Source organism: Pelmatolapia mariae, linkage group LG20 (assembly GCF_036321145.2).
Source record: "Pelmatolapia mariae isolate MD_Pm_ZW linkage group LG20, Pm_UMD_F_2, whole genome shotgun sequence".
NCBI lineage: Eukaryota > Metazoa > Chordata > Actinopteri > Cichliformes > Cichlidae > Pelmatolapia > Pelmatolapia mariae.
The window spans coordinates 18,719,500-18,742,826 of NC_086244.1; the positions used below are offsets into that span (position 1 = coordinate 18,719,500).

The following is a 23,327-nucleotide window of genomic DNA, read 5'->3' on the forward strand; positions in this document are numbered from 1 at the left end:
ACAACTACAACAACAACAATATTAATCTATTAGCCAGAACCAACCAATCCGTTGACATTCTGTACTGGCACAAGATGGCGCTAAACATCTTCTAAAAACTTAACTGTAAACAGTTCTTTCTTAAAGCCATCTTCACCAACAGTATTAAAGCTATGGCAGTTTTTGAGAGCATGGCTCCATGGTATAATTTAGCCTTTATACGTATAAATACTTATACATGTTTCGTGTCCACTTAAACGTTTCCATCATATTTTTTTATTAATTCATTTTACAAAATATGACATAAAGAAATTTTGCCTCACAGTTACCTATCAGGGGATTATATGTGTAGTAAATAATACAATACACATTTCTTTGCGGGGCTTTTTGACAAACATTCTGATTGTACCACTGCTGTAGTATTTAAAGTGTATGCCTGCAATAAATTATAGCCATTTTTACAAATAACTCTCAAATATTTGTTCAGATAATTCATCATCTGATCTAATATTTGAGGGGTATTCTGCAGGTTACTGGATTAAGGGCTCAACCAAGACTCTTTAAATCATGACCAAAAACAAACAGGAAACCTTGTCACACCATAAACAAATGTAATTTTTTTTAAATGTATTTATTTATTTATTTTATTTCAGTACCAATTCAGTAAACAAGAGCACAATCTTGCCAATCATCCTGTGCTACACAGCTGATCTTTCAAATAAATGTTGCTCACACAGTACTGGCATCTTCCATGTCTTCACTCTGTGTGAGAGAAAGAGATACAGATTTATCGACCTTTACTATCAACCCCCCCCAACTAACCCTCACTGTAAATACAGCCAGTATATTTTCTTCTCACCTCTGACATTAAGGATGGTGGAGCATTCGGCTCGTCCCAAGCTGTTCTCTGCAATGACGCTGTACTCTCCCATGTCTTTGGGACCCACACGGAGGATTAACATGGTGCAAACTCCACAGGCGTTGGAGATGTAATAGTTGGTGTTAGTGTTTAGACTGATGTGATTTCGATACCATGTTATGCGAGGTTTGGGGTTTCCTTTCACTGCACAGCTCATATAGCATTCATAACCTTTGGGTGCAGTGTGCAGCTTCAGTGGAACAATGAAGGATGGGGCACACCGCAAATCACAGTCCTTCATGGTTGGTACACTTACCAGAAACTTTTCTATGAAAGAGCAGGCACAGTGTGATCATTTTTTTTCTTAAAAAGTGAGTATTTGGACTTTAAGATTGTTTGAGATGACAAACACACCTTTCTTCTTCTCCACCCCCCAGGTTGGTGACTCAGAGGGTGCAGATATGCCCATGTCATTTTTGGCATAGACCCGGAAATGATATTCCCTTCCATGCATGATATTGCAGACTGTGAACTTGTTATTGAAGAGTCTGTCAGCCACTGTGACCCATGAACGCTTGGTAGAGTCCAGTTTGGACACGGTGTAGTGGAGGCGGTCATCACGCTTCTCGTCAGGAGAAGGTTCCCAGATTACTGTCACAGTACCAGGCACATTTTCTTCCAGTTCTACTGGTCCAGGCGGTTTTGGATCATCTGCGAACAGTTTTACTTTCATCAGATCCATCAGCTTTTGTTTCGAAAAGATGTTGCAAAAGAAAACGAGCATACAATTTTAGTTTTATTTTACCTGTGACCCTGACTTCTGCACTTAATGTTTCCTGCCCTATGAGATTTTTCACCAAAATGGAGTAGATGCCTGAATCAGAGCGCTCAGAAGAAGGAATCAGCAACTGGGAGGAGCCATCAGAGTTACTGATTGTGATCCGCTTTGTAACTGGCACATTATCTTTTAGCCAGATAATTGCTGGCCGAGGAGAAGCCTGTTTAAAAAAAGGAATATCTTCAACGTTTTCTTTTATTGCCTCACCTGTTTTGTTTTTGCGAAACCATGGTTTGGCTGATTATAAAGCTGAAATATAATTCTCACCTCAAAATTGACTGTGATCCTGACAGAGTTTCCTGCCCGCACCACAAAGAAACTCTTCATCTTGTTGTTTGTGAATCTTGGCCTCACTGTAGTGGTGACAAAATAAATAAATAAATAAATAAATAAATAAATAAATAAATAAAAAACAATTAAAAAAAAGGTTTTGTACCATATTGTAATTTATTAGGGTTCTTAATTGGAATGAACAAAACTATATAATCAAAGATACATCATCACAGACATGTTGTATTCTACCAAGAAAGAGTGGCTTTTTTTTGGGGGGGGGGGGGGGGGGGGGGGGGGAGGAGCTTTATTTTCTTTAAAATAATAATTCTTAGCAGCAACAAACCAACAGAATCTTAAACATCTAAGACTTGTTGACATACCTGGTGAGGGCATTGCCAGTACATAGTTGGGCAGCTCCTCGGGCTCACTCTCTCCTCCATCATTAATGGCAATCACTTTTACCCAGTACATGTCCATTGATTTCAGGCCTTTCACACTGAAGGAAGTCATGATGATGGGGGTGCTATTACAGCGGGACCATTCGATGCAATCTGCTTGCCGAATCTCAACAAAATACCCTCTTGCTTCATCCTGTATGCCTGGTTTGTCTTCTGGTTTTGTCCAAGTTAGGACCAAGTGGGTGTAGGAGGTTTCTGTCACCTTAAGGCCTGTAACTTTACCAGGAGGCTCTGGTGTAGTTCAAACATCAGATATTTAGTTTTGACTAAGCGATACTTGTTAATACATTTTTTTTGTTTCATGTAGAACAGTTGCAACACTTACTCTTAGGATCTCGTGCAAAAACAAACTCTGAAGGGCTGCTAAATTCACCTGCTCCTGAGAGATTTATGGCAGTAACTCTGAATTCATATTCCATACCCGAAACAACATCCTTCACTGCATATTTCTTTTCTACAAAAGATTTTACATGGAGAAAGACAGAAAGAGAGGAAGGGAGAAAAACAACAGCAAAAAGAGTCCTGTTATGGTCTAATGTCATCAGGTCCATCAGATTAAACTGAGGTAAGTTAAAAATACGCACCTTTTATGAGCTCATCATTGGCATTGACAACAGACCAGAGATTACTTCCCTTCTTTCGTTTCTCCAAAATATAGCCCAAGATACGTGAACCTCCCGTGTTACTTGGAGGAGCCCATGAAAGATTTATACAGTCATCAAAAGCGCTGACCACTTTTGGAGGTGCTGGAGGGCCAGGGAAGGCTGAAAAATGCAGAAACGAAATAGATTGTGCTGGTGATGGTTACAATCAGAAAAAAATAGCTTTTTTTGTTACTTGAGACCAAAATGAAGAAGTAGCCTTGAATCAGAGCACTGTAATTTATGTAGATAAAACAATAAGTGCACATATAAACGTTAATGTTTTAGCTATGTATGTTCATTTATCAACATGTACTATGCTGAAATGATTAACATCTAAACTGATAATTGATAAGTTAATTTAGTTTACAACACCAGGCTTCACACCTCCTCCAAGGCTAAAAAGGTCTCTTATTTTCATAATGCAGTATATGTATATAATATATGTATATCATCCTATCTATGTTTCTCTCTCGGTGGTAAACTGTCCCAAAAATTCCTGGATGTGGACTGTAATCCAGATGGATCCCAAAGTTAAGTTGTGCCAAGCCCCATCACTGGTAAAAATTTCATGGAAACCTCATAACTTTTTCAGTAATACCACTAACAAACAGACACACAAACAGGCAATCTGAGCCAACTACATATCCTCCTAGACATAAGTAATGGTTAATAATAAAAAGAGTAATTGTTTACTGCGCATCACTTGATTCATTAAGAAAGGAGAATATGCCCAGTAAAGCACAGTAGGGGGCAGTAACGCCGCTTTCCTACCAGTTGATGCATTTTGAACCATGTTTTGGACTTGCCACAGATAGGCAGAGCAGATCTAAATAATGACGTTTGCTGCTTAGATTAGCTACACCATTTTCAGGGTCCTGTTAGCTCGTTGTTACACTGTAGGGGAAGAGTCATTATTGTGATCAGTGGTAACACCTGCGTTTTCCAGGCTGCTCTGACGGAAAACAACCCTCCATTCCAGGCACACAGGGACAGAAATTCATTGGTAAAATTTGTTGTTGCTGGTTATATGTACCCGTGCCTGTATTTTCTATAATTAACTATAAAATCATTTGCATTGATACAAGCTACTTAAGCCACTAAATTATCCCACTGGTATAAAAACAGTTTTGAGTCTTTTAGGACTGGAAACATGTAAAAACAGATGCTTCAATATAAGTGGTCATCTGTTTTAAGCCTAAGCTATAACATCATGTACTGATGTTAACTCATGTACATGCTATTAACTTTCCTGTATGAAATACACAAAAAAGCCGAGCTTAAGTCCAGTGGTGGCAGTAAAGAAGTACAAATACTGTACTTAAGTACAATTTTCAGGTATCTGTACTTTACTTGAGAATTGTTTTTCAAAACTTTCACTCCCTACATTTGAAAAAAATATTTGTACTTTCTGCTCCTTACATTTTCAAAACAGGCCCGTTACTTTTGTTTGAAGCATTTGGGTCGCGTTATCATTTCGAAAAAACATCAAACCGATTTGAGCCTAAACAGAAACACATCACTGCCAGTCCTGTTTCTTTATTAATCACCAGAGGATGTCGCGTAAAAAGAGATGTGCAGTCAGGATGTTTTTCTTTCTTTTTTTTGTGTGACAACAACTACTGCAGGTATCCGTAAGTTGCGGTTCTTAAGCATCTAACTCGCCCTACAGAAGACCAGCGAGCATAGAGGGAGTGACTTTTTATTTTTATTTTTTTTAAGTGGCAGGTAATTTCAAATGCAGCGTTTCTGCAAGCTAAGCAAACACACAAACTGTTTGTGTGCAGTTTAGCAACAAAGTGTGTCGCTAGCTAAAGGTCCGGCTGCTGTATTTCACAGGGAGAGAAAAGAAAGAGAGCTAACTTCACTCAGAGATGGAGGAAGATAAGAAAGACAGGACAGGAGAGGAAGAAGAGAGGTTAGATTAAAGGTAAGGACTGCTCAGTGGTATAAACTGGAAATGTAAAGCTTACATTTAAGTCATGTTTTTATATCAGATATTTGGGTCTGTACATGGGACATTCTTTTTTTCATATTGTGAAACATGCTGCAAATCAAATTGAGACAGACTAAGTGTTATTTTAAAGGTTGTATGAAAATACTTTAAATCCATTACACTGCAAAGTAAGGAAAAGTGTGTGACTGGTGCACAATGGCTGTGATTTCATGGTGGGTTTCATGGTCATAGTAAGGTTTGATCAAGTATAGCAGAGAAGTGTAGATGAGTTTTAGCAGATGATGCTTAGATTCATTCACTAAAATTCCACCTTCATACCAACTTTATAGCATCTAGAAAAAAGAAAGCATAGACAGTGTACTGTCAGTGTAGAGCAGTGGTAGGGAACTCCAGGTCTCGAGAGCCGGTGTCCTGCAGGTTTTAGAACTCACCCTGGGTCAACACACCTGAATCAAATGATTAGTTCATTACCAGGCCTCTGGACAACTTCAAGACATGTTGAGGAGGTAATTTACCCATTGGAATCAGCTGTGTTGGATCAAGGACACATCTAAAACCTGCAGGGACACCGGCCCTCGTGGACTGGGATTGGGGACCCCTGCTTTACTTCAATGGTGTCCCACTCCAGGCGGACACCGGCCCTTGAAGCCTGGAATTCCCTGCCTATGGTCTAGAGTAGAGCTGCTCAATTAATCGAATTTTAATCGTGATTACGATCTGGGCTTTCAACGATCATTAAAAATGACTGAGCCGATTATTAGCTCCTCCTCTCGCGCTGCTCCGTGTGGCAAATCGAGCGCACCTCTCTGCGTTTCGAACACGCGTCACAACAATTAAGAGGACCCGAGGGAAGCTCGGAGAGCTAGGAAAGCTAAGCAGAAGTTATTTGGTGAGGAGAGGATAATGGCTGCTGAAGAAAGAATGCCGTTGGTTGAAAAGAGGTAAAACGACTTAAGTGGTGTGGAAACATTATGGGTTCGCGGAGTCAGACGTGGATCAAGTAGACATAGTGTGGAAACTTTGCTACGGTGTCGTAGCTGCACCACAGAGCAACACTACAAATTTATTCAATCATTTGAAGACCGCTCACAAAGTGACATACGATCAAACAATGAAGGAGCATAGAGAAAAACTCTTGACAACACCTGCTTCATCCTCACAGACTTCCATTCACGCTACCCTGTACAACGCGACTAAATATCCCACCAGCTCCCAGAGACACAAGGAGATAACCAACGCGGTAACGTTTTCCTCGCCAAAGACCACTGCTCAATTAACACAGTGAACAACCAACATTATGCAGTATTTTGAAGTTCACTAAACATAGATGTTTACATTTTTCATTTATTTTTTATATTGCAAACATTTGCACTGTTATCAGTATTTGCACACTATTTTATATTATTTTTGACATCTTTAAAGCCATTATTCAATACATTGTTATTGTTGAATAAATATCGTCAAATAATCGAGATCTCAATTTCAGTGAAAATAATCGTGATTATCATTTTTGCCATAATCGAGCAGCCCTAGTCTAGAGGGTGGAAATCAGCCAGGACAACTCATGAAACATCTGCTGACATCTGGTTGAATTTAGTTGTATAAATCCACACAGAGCAGCAAGTCAGCTGATCACAACCTGCATATTAAGAAAATCTACTGGAACTCTCCATAGAAATTATTGTGAGTTATGATTCTTTTCTCCACAATGAGCCATTACAGCCAATTTTAGGGTTCCCCCACCTGTGGAATCCCTCTGTGTACAGTGGGAAGTGTACACATTTTCCTGTTTAGAGGCAAAGTCACCATCTACAATGTAGGGAACAGTTTGTTTTATTCAGATTCAAGCTGAGTATAATTAGAATTTAAAAAAGACTAAAGTTTTAATTCCCATCTAGTGATATTATTTTATCATTGTGTTAATATAGCACAATATTCAGTTAGCTTTGCACAAAAATAGAATCATCCTCTAAAGAGCTACTTTTTACTTTCTTACTATTTTTAAAAAAGCCATTGTAGAAAACACAGAGTGGTGTTTATATTTTTGGGTTCAACCGTGAAAAATAATTAACTACCTAATAAGTTAGTTTAGTGGGGAAAAACATAACAAAACAGCAGGTTTTTAAAAGGGAAAATTATTTAATATGACATGAATTTCTCTTTGCTTATCTGCAAAAGGACTTGAAGACTTGCTGGTCATGTGGCTACACTCCCAGGATCATTTTTTATAATTATTTTTTAAAAAAAGGCTTAGTTTTAACAGCTGGTGAGAATAACTGGATTCAGGTGAGGACCATTTCAGGCTTGTCAAATATGACAAGTCTAGCCGGTATTTCTGCAAAGCTGTACAGGCAGATGGTCCAGAGGGACACTTTGAAGTATTTTTCAAGCAGATCTGCAAACAGTAAGTACTTTCTTTGCATTATGTTGTGCAGTGGTTTGTGTGTGTTATGTTTTAGCTGTGTGCTATAAGAGAGAGAATGCTTGTTGTAACCGTTTTATAGTTACCCACTGTGTAGTCTACCCACTTTGTAGCTTATGTGCCATCATCACATATACACTGTATATATCTTACAAGTAAATTGATTGGGAGATCACATTTTGCTTTTAACTGTATGTCAGCAACCTGAAGTTTTGACTAGAGATGGCACGATACCACTTTTTTATGTCCGATAGCGATATCATAAATTTGGATATCTGCCGATACCGATATGAATCCGATATAGTGTGTTTTTTAATCAACAAAACTGTTTTTTTAAATATCTTGCTGCATTTTGTATAAGTTCATACTCAAGTTTAAATAAACAACAACACTAAAGCTATTCTGTTATACCTGTATGTAAAAAAAACAAAACAAAACACTGCGCCCAAAATATTTCATAGTTCAGCAACACTGATCAATCTAATAAAATTAAACCTACTCCATCCTCCCTATTCTGGTATTTTAAAGAGTACTTAGCAGAAATATTAAGCAACCTAACTAACAGGGTTGCAAACTCCCAGCAAAAGAAAATGGGGAACCACCCCCCACCCTCCACCTGATGATGCTTAATCGATGTAATCAACTTTAATTTGATGCAGGGTGAAAAAAAAATGCACAGAAATAAATTATTTTTCAAGAATAATTAAATAGATTCAACATCTTTCTTCCACAGAATTGCAGACTGCACAGATGGTACTTTCCCAAAGGAAAAAGTACTATAGCTTACTAGGGTATATTAGACTTAACAGTTACTATATACAGTAATGGACTTCTATACATTTTATATCAGATTAAAACTTTGGGTGTAAGATTCAGATAATTATTTATTAAAAGCTAGACATTTTAAATGAAAATAGGAAAGAAAAGTATGTCTTTGTGCCCCCTTTTCCCTGTTCATGCCCCATCGGCCCCCCTGGCTAAACTTTGCTAGACCCGCTCCTGCACAGTTACCAGCCGTCCGCTACGTAGAAAAGGATCCTGGTCTAGAAAGTAATATTAAATAAATTCTAACAACAGCTTATCAAGCTTAAACGTTCTGCTGTTGTTCAGCCGCTGGTTTCCTCTTTCTGGTGCAAAGTGGGCCAAAAACAAAGAAGAGAGACGGACTCGTGACAGAAAAGCCGATCAGCTGATCATTAATGAGTTTCACGATTGAAGTAGCAGCAGGAGAGCGAGAGGCAGTCGCTCCATATATCGGTTGTTAAGCTTAACATGGGAATGCTTTACAACCATTCAGAGATGAACTTACACACTTGCTTTACTTCTCTCTGGGATAACTTCCTCGGAGATGAAATGCTGGTTTGCTAGCTAGACTACAAATACACACAGCCGCTCTATCACGTGACGCATACTGCTCCGACGTGCTACGGTTATGAGGCGAGTTACGCCATGTCGCAAGTTTTTTGAGATGCTTTTTTTGATATTTAATGGATCGGATTACATTTTTTTTTTCTCGCCGATATCCGATCCAGTAATTTAGGTCAGTATCGGACCGATACGTAATATCGGATCGGTCCATCTCTAGTTTTGACTGGCAGATTTTTAAACCTTTTTGAAAACTGGTGACAGTGAGCAGTCACAAGGTACAAGGTCGTCTATTTGGCATTTCATAATGAAAAGCTTCCTTTTCTGTTGAAGTCAAATGAATCCCACAATAAAAATCAATATATGACGTTTGCATTCTGTTATTTCTGTGTGACTGAGCTTGGTGAGTAGTCAGCTTTGCTTACCAAGTGTGCCAGCTTGCATTTCGTCAGTTTCCGTAACTTCGCTTGTGCCTTCTGCAGTCACTGCTCGGATGCGGTAACAGTATTTCCGCCCTCGCTCTACGCCTGTGTCTCGGTAACTGGACACACCTGGTATTTCCCCTATTTTCTTCCAGGTGTTTCGTCCCACTTGCTGACGCTCCATTATGTAGTTAATCACTGGGGAGCCACCATCATCCTTTGGAGGGCGCCATCTAAATTCAATACATGTAGCTGAGCTCTCTGTTACCTCTGCAGGACCCAGAGGTGGGGTTGGTTTGTCTGAAACAGCAATAAGGTTTTATAGAAACTTTATTGCTGTATTGCTGAGACAGTATTTACGTAGAACTAATAATCACAGGACTTTTTAACAGAAAAACAACTTTGCTCAAGTTTTCAAATCGGTTGTCAAATATATTATGAGGGTATGTGAGTGGAGATTTTTACTGTTGTTTGAAACCTATATTTATCTGTTCAGCTTCTGCATTGTCCATAATTCACTCACCAAGCACAATAAGCCGTGAGAGTGCCTCAGTGAAGCCGTGTTCGTTTTTTAGCTTGATCTTGATCTCTCCTGTGTCCTTCCTCTGGCATCTGCTCAAAAGCAACCGGCTGTGGCTTGCAGATTTTTCTATCCTTGTATTGTTGTCATCTTGGAGCTCTTCTCCTTCTCTGAACCACTGAATCTTTATGGGTTTGTGTCCAAGAAAATGCAATTTGAAGATGGCGTTGTGCCCCACTTTAACTGTCTTTGGCTCAGTAAAAGCACTGAGGTCTTCAAGGTCAAACCTGGGAGGATCTAAAGAAGTTTTTAGGAGTTGGAGAAGTATTATGTTATCCGTAATCTACTTCAACATTTCTTTATTAGTATGCCTGTACATTTTCCATTTACAGTTTGCAAAATGTCATGCTTTAATGAGCAGTTCTCAAACCTTTGACATTTATCATTGCCTCTGTTTTACGGCCATCTGCCTCAAAACGGTATTTTCCAGAGTGCTCTTCCGTGCACTTGCTTATGACCAATTTATGAATCGGCCCATCTTTAGTTATGGTGAAACTTTCATCTGGGAATATCTGATAGGAAAGGAGAGCAAACAGTTAAAAGTAAAGAAATGAAGCAAAACCTGTTAAAAATTAGGTTTTCAAAGGGGGCTTCTTGTCCAGCTGTGTGTGTCTCCCACATGGGCCCAAAGTACTTGAACACTGGCAAAAGATTTGAAATAAATTAAAGATGAACAGCTGTTCTTGAAACCGGTGATGATTTTCAGGCATCAGTAATGACACTCTTTATTTTTTAAATGTCAGTTTTGGGCTTTTTAAAAATTTTAAATACATCAATAAGGAATCAAAAGATGGCGAGGAATGGTAGAGTGCTACATTTACATACAGTTAGGTCCGTGAGAATTTGGACACTGACAGTGTTTGTAATTTTGCCTCTTTACACCACCAAAGTAGCTTTTAAATCAAACAGTCAAGATGTAATTTAAGTAGAGAGATGCAGCAAAATGTTACATTGTGTTTTGGAATTACTGTTTTTATATATAGTCAGCTTATTTCAGATACTTAAAATTAACTACCACAGGTAAAAATATAAGAATAGTTGGATAAATATCCTATCCTGAAGTCTAGAGGGGTATCACCAAAAGCTGTGTTTCCCACCTAAACTCTTTTAGATGTTTTCAGTCTTATCTGGTGTTCTTGTTCTTCAGCTTAACCAGTGGTTTGCACCTTGTTGCACCTGTCAAATGCAAGTTTAACACTTGAAATCAACTCCAGATCTTTTATATGCTTAATTTGTCACAGAAAATGTAGGAACAAGCCCCATCTGGCTAAAAAACCGCTTGCTGGTGAATTGTCCAAATATCTTTGAGCCTCTATAAAGGCTATAGGCAAAGCTACTGCAAAGCTAAAAGTTTGCACTTCAATGCACAGCATTTTGTTAGTTAGTTTGTTGCAAGAGAAAGCTTGCAACAAACTGACTAACAAAATGCTGAACGGACTGACTGATAAACAGGCGGATGGAAACTCTCACACTATGAGGAGGTACGCAACAAAGAGCAGAGTGAGACAAAACTGACTTCATTCAGGAGATATGAAGACAGAGACAAGACTAGAACAGAAGGGGAACTAACAGGGACGAACAAGAACCAAGAACTTTAAATATAAATATAAACTCAGAGGCTCTCAAGAATCTGAACACAAGGACAGTATCTCAGAATTCTAAAGAACTAAACCACAAGTCTCAGGACAATGACACTGTTTGCCAAAAAATTTAACTGTCCAAATACATATGACCCTAATGCTACTTTGTAAAAAATGTATTTATTTTGTTGCTGTTACAACGGACCTGTTTTCTTTTTTTCTCAGTTATGAATTTGTTAGGCATGGTATGAAAATTTATTGATCCACTGTCACAGTAACTTGGGTGTGTGGGTGAACACAGAACTGTACCAGAACAGAAATATAATGTGTATATGTTTGTTTGACTAACCTGTTTGCCATCTCTGAACCAGGCTCCTTCACAGTCTTCACTGCTAAGCTTACATGTTAACTCAGCGATCTCATTGATGATCGCACTGACATCAGTCAAACCACAGATGAACTGAACCCCTGGATCTAAGAACAGTTAAAATGATTTTTTATCAGTAATAATTTTGATTTTGCAATATTTTGTTTCAATGTAACTGGTCTAATTTAAATCTTTAAACCGTCTTGTGTAAATTTTTTTTAACCTTGTAAAATGAGTGTTCTTTTGGTAAAAGAAATTTGACTTTCCTGTTTCTGGCCAGATACAGATCTGTTACATAAAAAAATAAACAATTAAACAATTGATCTAATTATCGGTGTAGTTTTACTCCCACGGAAACTCCCTGCTGTGGGAATACAGCATAATATCTTGGACACAGAGAAAACTCCAATATAAGCAATATTTTTATCTTCTTACTAAATAATGCAAGCCTATTGCTGCATTCCAATATACTTAAAATATTCCTTATTACCACTTTCTTGATTTAACTGTAATATATACATTTCTAAAGTAAACTGAGGTTATATATAGGTTTGGATTATATGATCCCTTTTTTACCTCTGCCTAGGAGGTTGTGTTTTTAGTAGCATTTATGTGCGCGAGTACCATTCTTTCTGTTTGTTCAGGTTTTAGAGTAGGATCATGTTGCATTAAAATTTCACTTGCATCCACCAAGGTCTTCAAGATTAATTTAGTGATTTATTAGTCAAAAATTGACAAGAAGCCATATAACTAATAAAATATAGTTCTTACAATCATGGAGTATATTGTCAACATATGTAAGGGGCCATATAAAGATTTAAAATATCATCTTACATTAAACTCCGACTTCCACTGCAAGGTCAATAGACTGATCTAAAGGGCAAAGTGAGAATATTTTCCAAAATGTTATTTTTTACTACATTACAAACTTCTTAAAGTACATTTAAAAACAACAAAGAAAACTAAATTACTACATACGAAATATATATTGCATTAAAAGTAAATACTGATCAGAGAGTAAGCTGCCTTGGCAGAGTGGAGTGCTTCTTGTTATTTAATATATCAATATACTGGCATCTAAGAGAGAGATTTTCATAGTCTTGTTTATAAAGTGTTTTTGCGTCACACAGAGCTTTTCTTAGTAAAATGGTGACAATGTTACTGTTTCTTCATTGCGTTCTTCATAGACTGGGCTCTAGCTTTTTGAGTTCCAATTGATCCAATTATTGGATTCATACACAATACTGCTAACAATGAATATCTACAAGTCTGAGTTTTTCTTCAGAAGTGGATGGAAATGGAAATCAAAGCAGAAATAAATAAGGAGATTAAATATTGCACTGAAAGAGTGTCACAAACTGAGATACAAGTATCTCAGTTAGATGCCTTTTCTTTGCAAATTAAAGATATGAATTCCAGAGATGAGGAATAAAACTTTGTTGGATAAACTACTTGAGTTGGAGATAAGACTAAGTATTAACTACCTGAAGCGAATAAACTTGAGAGAAAAGGTTGAAGGATCAGAGTCATGCTCTTATGTTGGAAAATGCTCAAGGTTGACAGCCAAATTGTTCCAAAGAGGGATAATACTGTCCCATAGATTATGAAGTGTGACACCAGTCAATACACTTTAATGGATTTTGGATATTGGTAGATGAAATAAATTATAAATGCAAAATCTTACAACAACAAGTCTTTTCTATCTGCAGATAATTTTAGTTTAGTTTAGTTTTAGTTTAATATAATAGTTTTATTATATTTTTTTCTTTTCCATCCACAAATAAATATCTAAAACTTTAATGTTTCTTTCACGATCTATCAACAAGTGCAGAATGTTGTTCAGGTATGTTTATGCAGGTAAAGGTAGTCATGTCAGTGTTAATAAGACAGAAATAAAGTGGAATAATTCAGCTAATTGAATTTTACATGTTTAAGTGTTAATCAGTTTAGTTAAACAGATAATTGATTTAAAAAAAACATCAAAAATTTAAAAAAAACTTACCAATCACCAAATCTTCGATCGGAGGGGCGTGTCTTTTACGCCTCATATGTGTTGAAGATTCAGTGCCATCCTCAGTCTCGTCACACCTAATGTCGTCTTTCAGACGTGCACTTTCACCTTTAAAATAAAAATCTTCTCTCAGCTAGAAATGTTCTTTCAAAATCATACCATATATGGTTTAAAGCAAAACATATATCCAGGAATATATCCTTGAATTTCCTCATGGAGGAAATTGAATCATACAAATTCCCCTTGCAATGCCACACTAATTGTGCTCCCTTACCATCGAGTGCATCCTTTGGCTTTTGGTCTTGCTTTGGAGAAACTGTGTGCTTGTCCTGGTCAGTAGCGTCTTCATCCTCATCATAGCCACTTGATTCGTTTTCACTTGCTAGTTCGTTTGAATCTGTGTCAGGTATTACATGCACAACTTTATCCAGTGATTTTTTAAGTTTTGAACTGTGCTGCATTTTGTTTTCTTTGATTAATTAAGAAAATTTTAATTTAAAAAGTGCTAAGGGACATCTTTCTGAAATTTTACACTATTGAAGATAAAGCTTCTATGCTAACTGTGTCATGTGAAGCTTTGACAGCAATTCTCATGGTGCAATATTACTTAAACTGTTTTACAATAATAATTCACGACTATAATTTACAAGTGCAAATAGAAACGGCCCAAAACTTTGTAAGGGTTTGAAACAAAAGCCTCAGATACATATTGGTTACATTTTGTTAAAAAAAAATACAAATGGAAGAAAATACATTTTGTAATTCAATATTGCACAAAAACTGACAATAATATAGCAATAAACAGTTTTTCCATCTGTACATCAGTGCATTGGGGTTGCTGTGGCTCAAGAGGAAAGCTGGCTGCTCCACTCTGCATGATGAGTAACATACTGAACCCCAAGTTGTGATCCAATGTATTCATCAGATTATGAATGTGTGTGAATGTTAGGTACAAAACATCAGGTGCAGGAACAAGTGCTTGTATGAATGAGTGGGAATAGGTAAATGGGGCATGCTGTATAAAGTGCTTTGAGTGCTTAAGTGGAGTTGAAAAGTGTTTTATAATTTATATCTATATATTTATATCTAATACACATAAGTATAATCTTGAATAAGATATGCATGCAGTCATTCAGTCCTTACCAGATTTGTGTTGTTTCCTTTGGACTTTCTTTCTTTTCATTTGTTTTTTGACAGACCCAGTGGAGTTATTGTTTCTATCAGATTCCCCCAGCTCTTGTTGACTAATGGTAAGCATTTGAGACTGGTCTGCATCCATAAATTTGTCAGTTGACTCTGGACAGACACAAAACAGGATTAAAGGTCAAAATATTTATTTACATATTTAGACTTTTCTGTCTATAACAAGGGAATGGACACACGTACTGCTTTGTATGTTTCTTACCAATTACTCCGATTTCTGAGTCACGACTTTGTTTTAGGTATTTTGATTTAGTTGCATGTCCAGTGAAGTTCTTAGTCTCCTCAGAATGATCTTCTTGATTTTCACCTACCAGTTAGAAATAAAAGATGGTGATTTTTAAAGTCAAAAGTCTTCTATGTCATACTTAATGCCACTGAAAAATAAAAGATGGCTCATAGTTGGGTGACCAAATATTAGCCAGGAATGACACAAGTTAATCCACTCTGTTAATCTTTTGAAATAAGTAGCAGTAAGCGTGTTTTATCATCAACACAGTTTTAGCCACACTGGCTGTTCACTGCAGTGCTGGTAGTAGAAATGCTTTGGTAAGACGTGAAGGGTGAGACAGAATGTGGGACTGATAGGATTGATAGGACAGTTTAATGGAGTTAACTTTAAGGAGATAATAGATTTTGTTGAGTTTTTGCTCCAAAGGACAGGGAGGGTACTGGCAGAGTCAGAGATACATGTTTTTACCTTGTCCAGTAACTTTGCTGTGTTTTCCACCTGTGCTTAAGATTAAAGTCAGTTCTTCTAATGCCAGTTCTTCTAAAGATAGTTTGTCGGTTATATGTCCTGCTCCGTATTTTGCATTTACTGCTGCCAAGAGCTTCTCCATCTCCCCTTGTATTTTTAGTTGCTGCTCTTGGGCCACTTTCTCAAAGTCAGTCCGTGCTCCACGAGCCACAGTAGTTTTACGGGGTCTCCTCTCACCACCAGGTGCAGGATTACTGTCAGCTTAAAAGTTAAAAGTACAACATCATTAGTTATGTAATAATAATAGTAATAATAATAATGATGATGATGATAATATGAAAATAGCAATGGTTAAGGTAATGTTATACAGTGATACCTTCCACAACCAACCAGGCATTGCAGGATATATTGCCAACCACAGCGGAATAGATGCCTTTGTCCAGCATCTGGCAGTCCTTGATGAGGAGCCTATGGATGAGTTTGTGGTCTGACATAGTTAAATTATATTTTTCTCCATCTTCCAGGATGTTGCCTTTGCCCATCCATGTGATGTTAGGTAGTGGGTGTGTCAGGACACACTCAAACAAAGCATCCTCCCTTTCTTCAGCTTTAATCTCTTGAATTTTGATCACAAAGTCGACTTTGGAAACTGCAAAAAAGTAAAATATTATATTCATGTGATTTTTCTTTTTGATATAATATATGTATCATCAGTATTGTTCATCTTCTATTCAATTAGAGAATGTAGAGAACATTGTATACTTAGTACTGGGACAGCAAGACTATTATTTGGACATGATTGTGTGCTTCAGTACATTCAGTGTCGGCTGTTAAAGTTATGTTACTGGATAAATATAATGGCTAGTGTCTGCTTATGGGCTAGTCAGTAAATTTTTACAAGCTTTAGCATATAGTATATGCACATTTATTTTATTTAAAGTCGAATGTACAACAAAAACAATATGCAACTGTCCAAATGCTTATGTTCTGAAGACTTTCTTTTTTTTCCAGGCCTAGCCATAGCTGGTTTTTAAACCTACATTTAAACTCTGCAGGGAGTATGAACTTTTCAGGATCCATTTGAGGCAGCCCTGCATTTCGAAGGTTGGCCTCTTGAATATCCCCCTTACAAAGCTCTGTGTCCTTTTGCATCAGGCCATTAACAGAGAAATTCGTTGTCCTTCCAACACTCTTTAGACTGTGTTTCTCTGTTCCATTTTCATCGTAGGGAATTATATCATCCTGCTAGGTACACAGAAAAAAAAAACCTTATTTCTAACTGATTCACTGCTTTGTATATTACTTACAGTACTTACACACAGTACAGGGATCAGCAAATCGATATCTCTGACCTGGATTGTTGGTTACTATTTTAGGAAATTTATACAAGCATTTATTTTTTTTTATCTGTTTACTTTTTTGGTCCTAAATGAAGAGATCTCAGAAGTGAAAGGAATGCAGTTAATAATATGAACAATTAAAAAGATGATATATGCCTATGGCTAAATGTATACACTTTCTTTATTAGGTAATGATGTTTGGCCCTTGGTTAATGCAAAATTTAACAATAGAAAATCGGAAAAAGGTTACTTCTTCTGATGAGTCTCAGTTTTTGCTGCAGCATTCAGATGCTAGGATCAGATTTTCAAAGCATGAGAGCATTGATTCGTGTTGTTCAGGGTGGTGATGGTGTAATGGTGTGAAGGGGGCATTTTCTTGGTGTACTTTGGGGCTCTTAGTACAAATGAACCATTCTTTAAATGCTACAACCTACCACGTCCATACCTTTATGACTGCAGTTTACCACTCTTTTAACATCTGTTTCTAGCAGGATAACAGGCTTTGTCACAAAGCACGGATCATCTCAGCCTGGTTTCTTGAACATGACAGTGAATTCACTTTACTCAAATGGCATCCAAAGTCACCTGATGTCAATCCAATAGACAACCTTTGGGATGTGGTGGAATGGGAGATTTGTTTCATGGGTATGCAGCCCAAAAAAATGTGCAGCAACTCCAATACTATATAATCTCTGAGGAATGTCTGCAGCATGCTGTTGATTCTATGTCATGAATAATTCAGAGGGTACAATGGGCTCCAACCTGATACTAGTAAGGTACCTAATAAAGTGGCTATTGAGTGTAGTTAATAGTTATTCTGCTGATGTCATATTTGCGTTTGAACTATCAACATATTGTTGCAATGCACAGTATGAGCTTGGTGAGTATTCAGAAAGAATGCTTCATCAGCAGCTGAGTCAAATAATAATTACACTCCATGACTGACACATCAAGAATTTACTTATTAATTCTGAGTTTTAGAGATTAAGATATCGTATCCAGTGTGAGAGTTGGGTGTTGTTATACCTTCCTCTTATTTTGTGATCTCTCCTTCTTCTTTTCGTCCAGTTTCTTGAGAATCAAATGTAAGTCTTTAACACCAAATTCTGAACAGATGCGCTCATAGTCGTTCCTGTCAGCTTTTAACATAGCATCCCAGAACCTTTCATCAGATTCTCCATCTGCTGTCTCTACTTTACTGAAGATAACAGGAAAATATTAAATGTAATGTATTCAACTGTCAAAAAAAGGATCAGTAAGTAAATTAATACTCTTGCAGAAATGTCCTCTTTTAAAAAGTATTTTAATAGGTTACAGTTCTTACCTCTTCTTCAGCAGTTTTCTGAAATCTGCTGGATTTGTTGAAGCTGAAAACAGCAAATGAAATTCAAGTTTTATTTAGATAAATACCAGTTTAAATACACATTGAGTCCTATATCATTTTTGTAATAAAATAACAGAACTAGGCCCTTAGAGCTACAGTGTTTCTCTCGTTTTTCAGTGTCTGTCATTATAAGCTTAAATAATAAGAAATGTTAAAATCTACAAGAGCACTCCACCAATAGAAAAACTCTCCCAAATGCACACTAAAAGAAAGAAAGTACAGAATCATCTTTAAAAGTGTTTAATGGACAAGTCTTACCCTCAGTCACAGTTAATGTTGTTGTGCAGACAGCTTTTCCATATTCGTTTGCAGCAAAGCATTTGTATGTATCTGTTTCTGCAACAGACACTTTGTGAATCTGGAAATATTCATTTATGTGTCAATTCACATACAAATACATTATAGATCAATACATTCATGAGAAAAAAATAGTATCAGTACTAAATACTTCAAGATCTTCATGTGGAATAATTTATTCACTCACCTCTAATATATGCTCCTCAGTTGATTCATCATATTTAGTCTGAAATTTTTCCTTATCTGAAAGAGTTCCCTTAGCTCTTCTCCATGACACATCTGGTTTTGGATCCCCTGTCACCACAGCCTTGAAAACAGCTAATTTTCCTAAAAGACATGTCTTTTATAAGCTTTACATCTATAATTTGAGTTCTGTTTTATAATGTGAAAGATATTGCTGAAACCAAAGCAACAATATCTTTCACTAATGCATCAGTTTTAATGGTCAGGTATAATTTAAAGCACCCACCTTTCTCAATAGTTACTGCCATTGGTTTACACTGGAAATCAGGGGTGCTTTTTCCCTCTGGCATGTTTACTAAATACTGCGTGATCATCACTCCAGAGGTCTTAGATCTCCTCCGAATAGCAGCTAAACAAAATGGGGGGAAAATAAGAAACAGAGTTAATCATAAGAATTAATCATGAGTTTGCTGGTTTTGATTGAACTAAACAGATTTCTTTTTTGCTACCAGCAGATGTCAGAAATGTCAAACATTTTCCCAGTGACAATTAGTGTGTTGACAGCAACAGTAACGTTGCAAATGGAAAGTACAGTGCACAAATCTTACTGCTTTTGATTCCAGGTTTAGTTGTCAGTTTTTCTACGTTATACCAGCTCTAGTAGCACGTAGGGTAATCAATTTATGTTCCTTAATTTTGGAGATGTGAATAGTACAAAATCTTGTCTGTCGGTTATGGTTCACGGTAACATCTATCGCTTGAAAAAGAACATGATTATTGTGTAGGATAATGTTTTTCTTGGATATCTTAAATGTGTATTGCTTTAGAATGGTACTTCACATCATAATTAGGACAAAAAACTCTTAGAAAACACCAGTTTCCCAAAGCTGAAGGCAATGTCCATACCTATTTTTTTTCTTTAACATGACTAACATCCAAAATCTAAATATCTTACATGTAGAATTCCCCTCACTGTCCACTTTATTAGGTAAACCTTTTAAACACCAGCGTGAACCCTCTTTTGCTTTCAAAAGTGACTTCTTTGTGACATAGATTCAACAAGCTGCTGTAAACATTCCTCTTAGATCTATAATGATATGATAACGTCACACAATTGCTGCAAATTCGTTGTTTGAACATCCATGATGTGAATCTCCCATTCGACCATATCCCAGAGTTCCTCTTTTGGACTGGGATCTGGTGACTGTGGAGGCCATTTGAATACAATGAACTCATTGTCATTTTTCAAGAAATCGGTTTGAGATGACTTGAGCTTTGTGACATGGTGCATTATCCTGCTAGAAGCTGGAGGCTGTGGGATCGACATGGTCAGCAAGAATTCTCAGATTGGATGTGGCCTTTAAACAATGCTCAGTTGATACTAAAGGGCCCACAGTGTGCCAAGAAAATGTCCTCCACAGCACATACAGTACCATCCGAGTCTCATCAGAGAAGCAAGTCTTCAGTTGATGAGCCAGTCTGATTTGTAGCCTCAGTTTCTTGTTCTTAGCTGACAGGAGTTTCACCTAATGTAGTCCTCTTGCTGCTGTAGCCCATCTGCTTTAAGGTGCAATGGTTTTTGCCTTCAGAGATATTCTTCTACATACCTTAGCTGTAACAAGTGGTTAGTTGAGTTATGGCTTGAAGCAGTCTAGCCATTCTCATTTGACCTCTGGCATCAACAAAGCATTTTCACCAAAAGAACTGCTGCTCACTGGATATTTTCTTTTTTAGACCATTCTCTGTAAACCCTATACAACCCTGGTTGTGTGGAGAAAATCCCAGTAGCTCATCAATTTCTGAAATACTCAGGCCAGTCTTTTCTTCCTCATTCCAATGCTTGGTTTATGAAGTGACCATGTCTACATGCCTAATTGCATTGAGTTGCTGCCATGTGATTGACTGATTAGATATTTGCATGAACAAGCAGTTGGAAAAGTGTACCTAACAAAGTGGCTGATGAGTGTATATAACATTCAGAAAAGCTTGATATACGGAATGTTCGCCAATTTCAATATAAAATAGTGACCCAGACAATTTATCGTCAAAAAAATGTGCAGTGTGAATCTCTTCACAATCAAATGTCAGCTTCAGCTCACATTCTGTACTAGACTATGGACTAATTCACTCAGTCATTTAAAAATCAGGCCATGAATTAATTCTGTGATCCTCTGCCTCCCTGCTTGGCAGCTGAACATTTCTTTATCAGGTTTTGAATGTTCAAAGACAAAGGATCACACAGGAGTCAGTAAAGAACAACATTAATCCAGGGATTAATGATTATTATGACAAGGACAGAAATAGGAGAGCTGCCACCTAATTAAACATGTCACTGCTTTGACAAGGTAGTGTTTCAGGTTATCAATACAAAGGTAAAACAGGTCACAAACAGACACAGCATTCAGTAATGCCTAATGTATTATTCATTGTTTTTTCCATTATTCAGCATAATGGCTCTTTCTCAGTATTGTGTTGATACAGCACTCCAGTGCATTGCAACCTCAAAAAACAGTAAGTTTGTCCGACAGAAAATAAAACAGTGCTCATTTCACCTGTTTTGCTTCCAGACACCTCATTAAAACGCTGAATATATTGATGAACAAGGGAGAAACCTGGGTGAAAAGAAATTACATTAGATCAGTCTCAAATACATGAGGGAATGCTGGTTTATGCTTGTAGGACAGTAGGTGGTATACATATGAAATTGAGTAAAAAGGAGCTGAAGACATAGTAAGGCATAATGTGGAAAAGGAAAACTCTTAAAGGCCTGAATAAAGCTCTAAGAGAGTTACAGTAAAAGGCAGCAGACAGGCGACTTTAATCCAGGGATGTTTTCTTCTCATCCTCAGTTTGAAGCCTTAGAGAATAGACTTTTAGTTAACTGGCTAAATGTCTGTTAGTTAAGAAAACTCACAAATTCTTAGTTCATTTTATAACTTAACGGAGAAACTGCTCTGTGTATCTTGTGGGTAGTTTCAGTGTTTTCATGTGTGACACCACCTGGTAACAGTGCAAGAAAGTTGTGAACACAACATCGACATATTATTTAAGTTTTGTTTCTTGCCACCTGAAAATCCAGTAATGGCTTTCCTTCAGTTCTCTTTCTGTTCTCTACCAACTCCTGAGGGAAATATCTGGCTCTTTAGCTGCTAAATGTTCCACTGTGTTCACCACCTATTCACTGATTGTGTCTGTCTGTTATTTGGTGCTAAGCAGGGCTTGTCCAGGGGTTTTCCTCTAGTTTTTCTATTATTGTCTTGAAGTCTAAGCGTTACTCATTTTGCTTACGAATTTCAAAGTGTTTTTAAAGCCATAAATCTATCAGTAGGTACACCATATGGCGGTTTTCTACCTTCTTAATTGTTTATTTGACTGTAGCAATATGTTATGTTTTGGCAGGATTAGTGACAGCTCATTTCCCACCACTTTTGGTGATTAATTAACTTGTGCACAGTTTGCTATATATGAGACAGTAATTAAGTTTGCCTGTGTCAAAGATTAATGTAGGCTTTTATAACAGATAGTCGGTGCCAAATAGTTTTACCCCAAAGGCCTACTTTATTGTCAAAGTGTTCACTCAGGATATAAAAATACATTTTTTCTTCTATATAATGCTTTAAGCATTTGGAGAATTTTTAATAATACAACACAGCCTTGAATATTCCTGGCTGAAGTGAGGGCCTAAATCTGGCAAGGATTAAGCTTGTAAATAACTGAACAAATATTTAATTCTTTAGATACAATAAAGCCATCTCTTACACTTGGAACATTTTATCTATTGCAAAAATAATACCAAGAGAATATGACGGCATATTGTGCCTAATAGTGATTGATTTTTTTTTCTTAAGAAGCATACATGTAATGCAAAACGAAAGAGTAGTAAGAATTGTAGTCCTTTACATTGTCTGTTTGCAGTGGTCCCCGTGCTCTTCCCTCTTTTCCACATTTTGGCAAGTGTTAACTGTCAAAAGGCGACCTAGAAATAGAAAGTGAATATTGTTAATGCAACAGATAACAACGGGAGTACTAGAGTGTTATTTTGCATAATCTTTGATTTGATAAGAAAAGATAATCCAGTGCATTTCTTCAAACTCGTGAGCCTAAACACATTATATTAAGGGGTACTGTAGGGAAAATACCCAGTTAACATTTTCTAGGCATTGCTTTACAAGTGATGACAGCTTATGTTATGAGGAAGATGATGCTTTTGCATATATTATAAAAGCACACAAAAAAGAAAACAAACAAACAAAAAAAGAAAACAAACAAATATTGAAAACCATCTCTCTGATCCACTGTTCTTCAGTAGAAACCTAATACTCCTCTGGAGGACATCCTGTAAATACCCAACTTGTTTAACTTCTGTCACTTCATAAACTGAAATCCACTTGGATATAATAAAGATGTGAAGGTTAACCTGTGGTTAGGATGTAGCTTTGGTCACACACAGTCTCAAACAAACAGAGAAAAG

The 23,327-nt window shown here is 37.0% G+C and overlaps 1 protein-coding gene across 1 annotated transcript; it reads right to left on the minus strand.

The window, feature by feature from the left end:
* Nucleotides 1-695: 695 nt before the first annotated feature.
* On the minus strand, nucleotides 696-22,802 carry LOC134619229 (immunoglobulin-like and fibronectin type III domain-containing protein 1). The gene is made up of 24 exons (XM_063465001.1): nucleotides 22,757-22,802; nucleotides 21,409-21,468; nucleotides 19,143-19,265; nucleotides 18,861-19,000; nucleotides 18,635-18,734; nucleotides 18,317-18,359; nucleotides 18,019-18,190; nucleotides 16,693-16,897; nucleotides 16,029-16,301; nucleotides 15,653-15,913; nucleotides 14,027-14,149; nucleotides 13,744-13,860; nucleotides 11,724-11,848; nucleotides 10,165-10,306; nucleotides 9,738-10,031; nucleotides 9,218-9,514; nucleotides 2,992-3,171; nucleotides 2,733-2,861; nucleotides 2,330-2,638; nucleotides 1,944-2,029; nucleotides 1,644-1,836; nucleotides 1,253-1,549; nucleotides 839-1,165; nucleotides 696-741 (listed from the first exon to the last, which is right to left on the minus strand). Exons 1-24 carry the CDS (start codon nucleotides 22,800-22,802, stop codon nucleotides 737-739), a joined length of 4,047 nt encoding a protein of 1,348 aa, XP_063321071.1. The 3' UTR covers nucleotides 696-736.
* Between the last annotated feature and the right edge of the window lie 525 nt (nucleotides 22,803-23,327).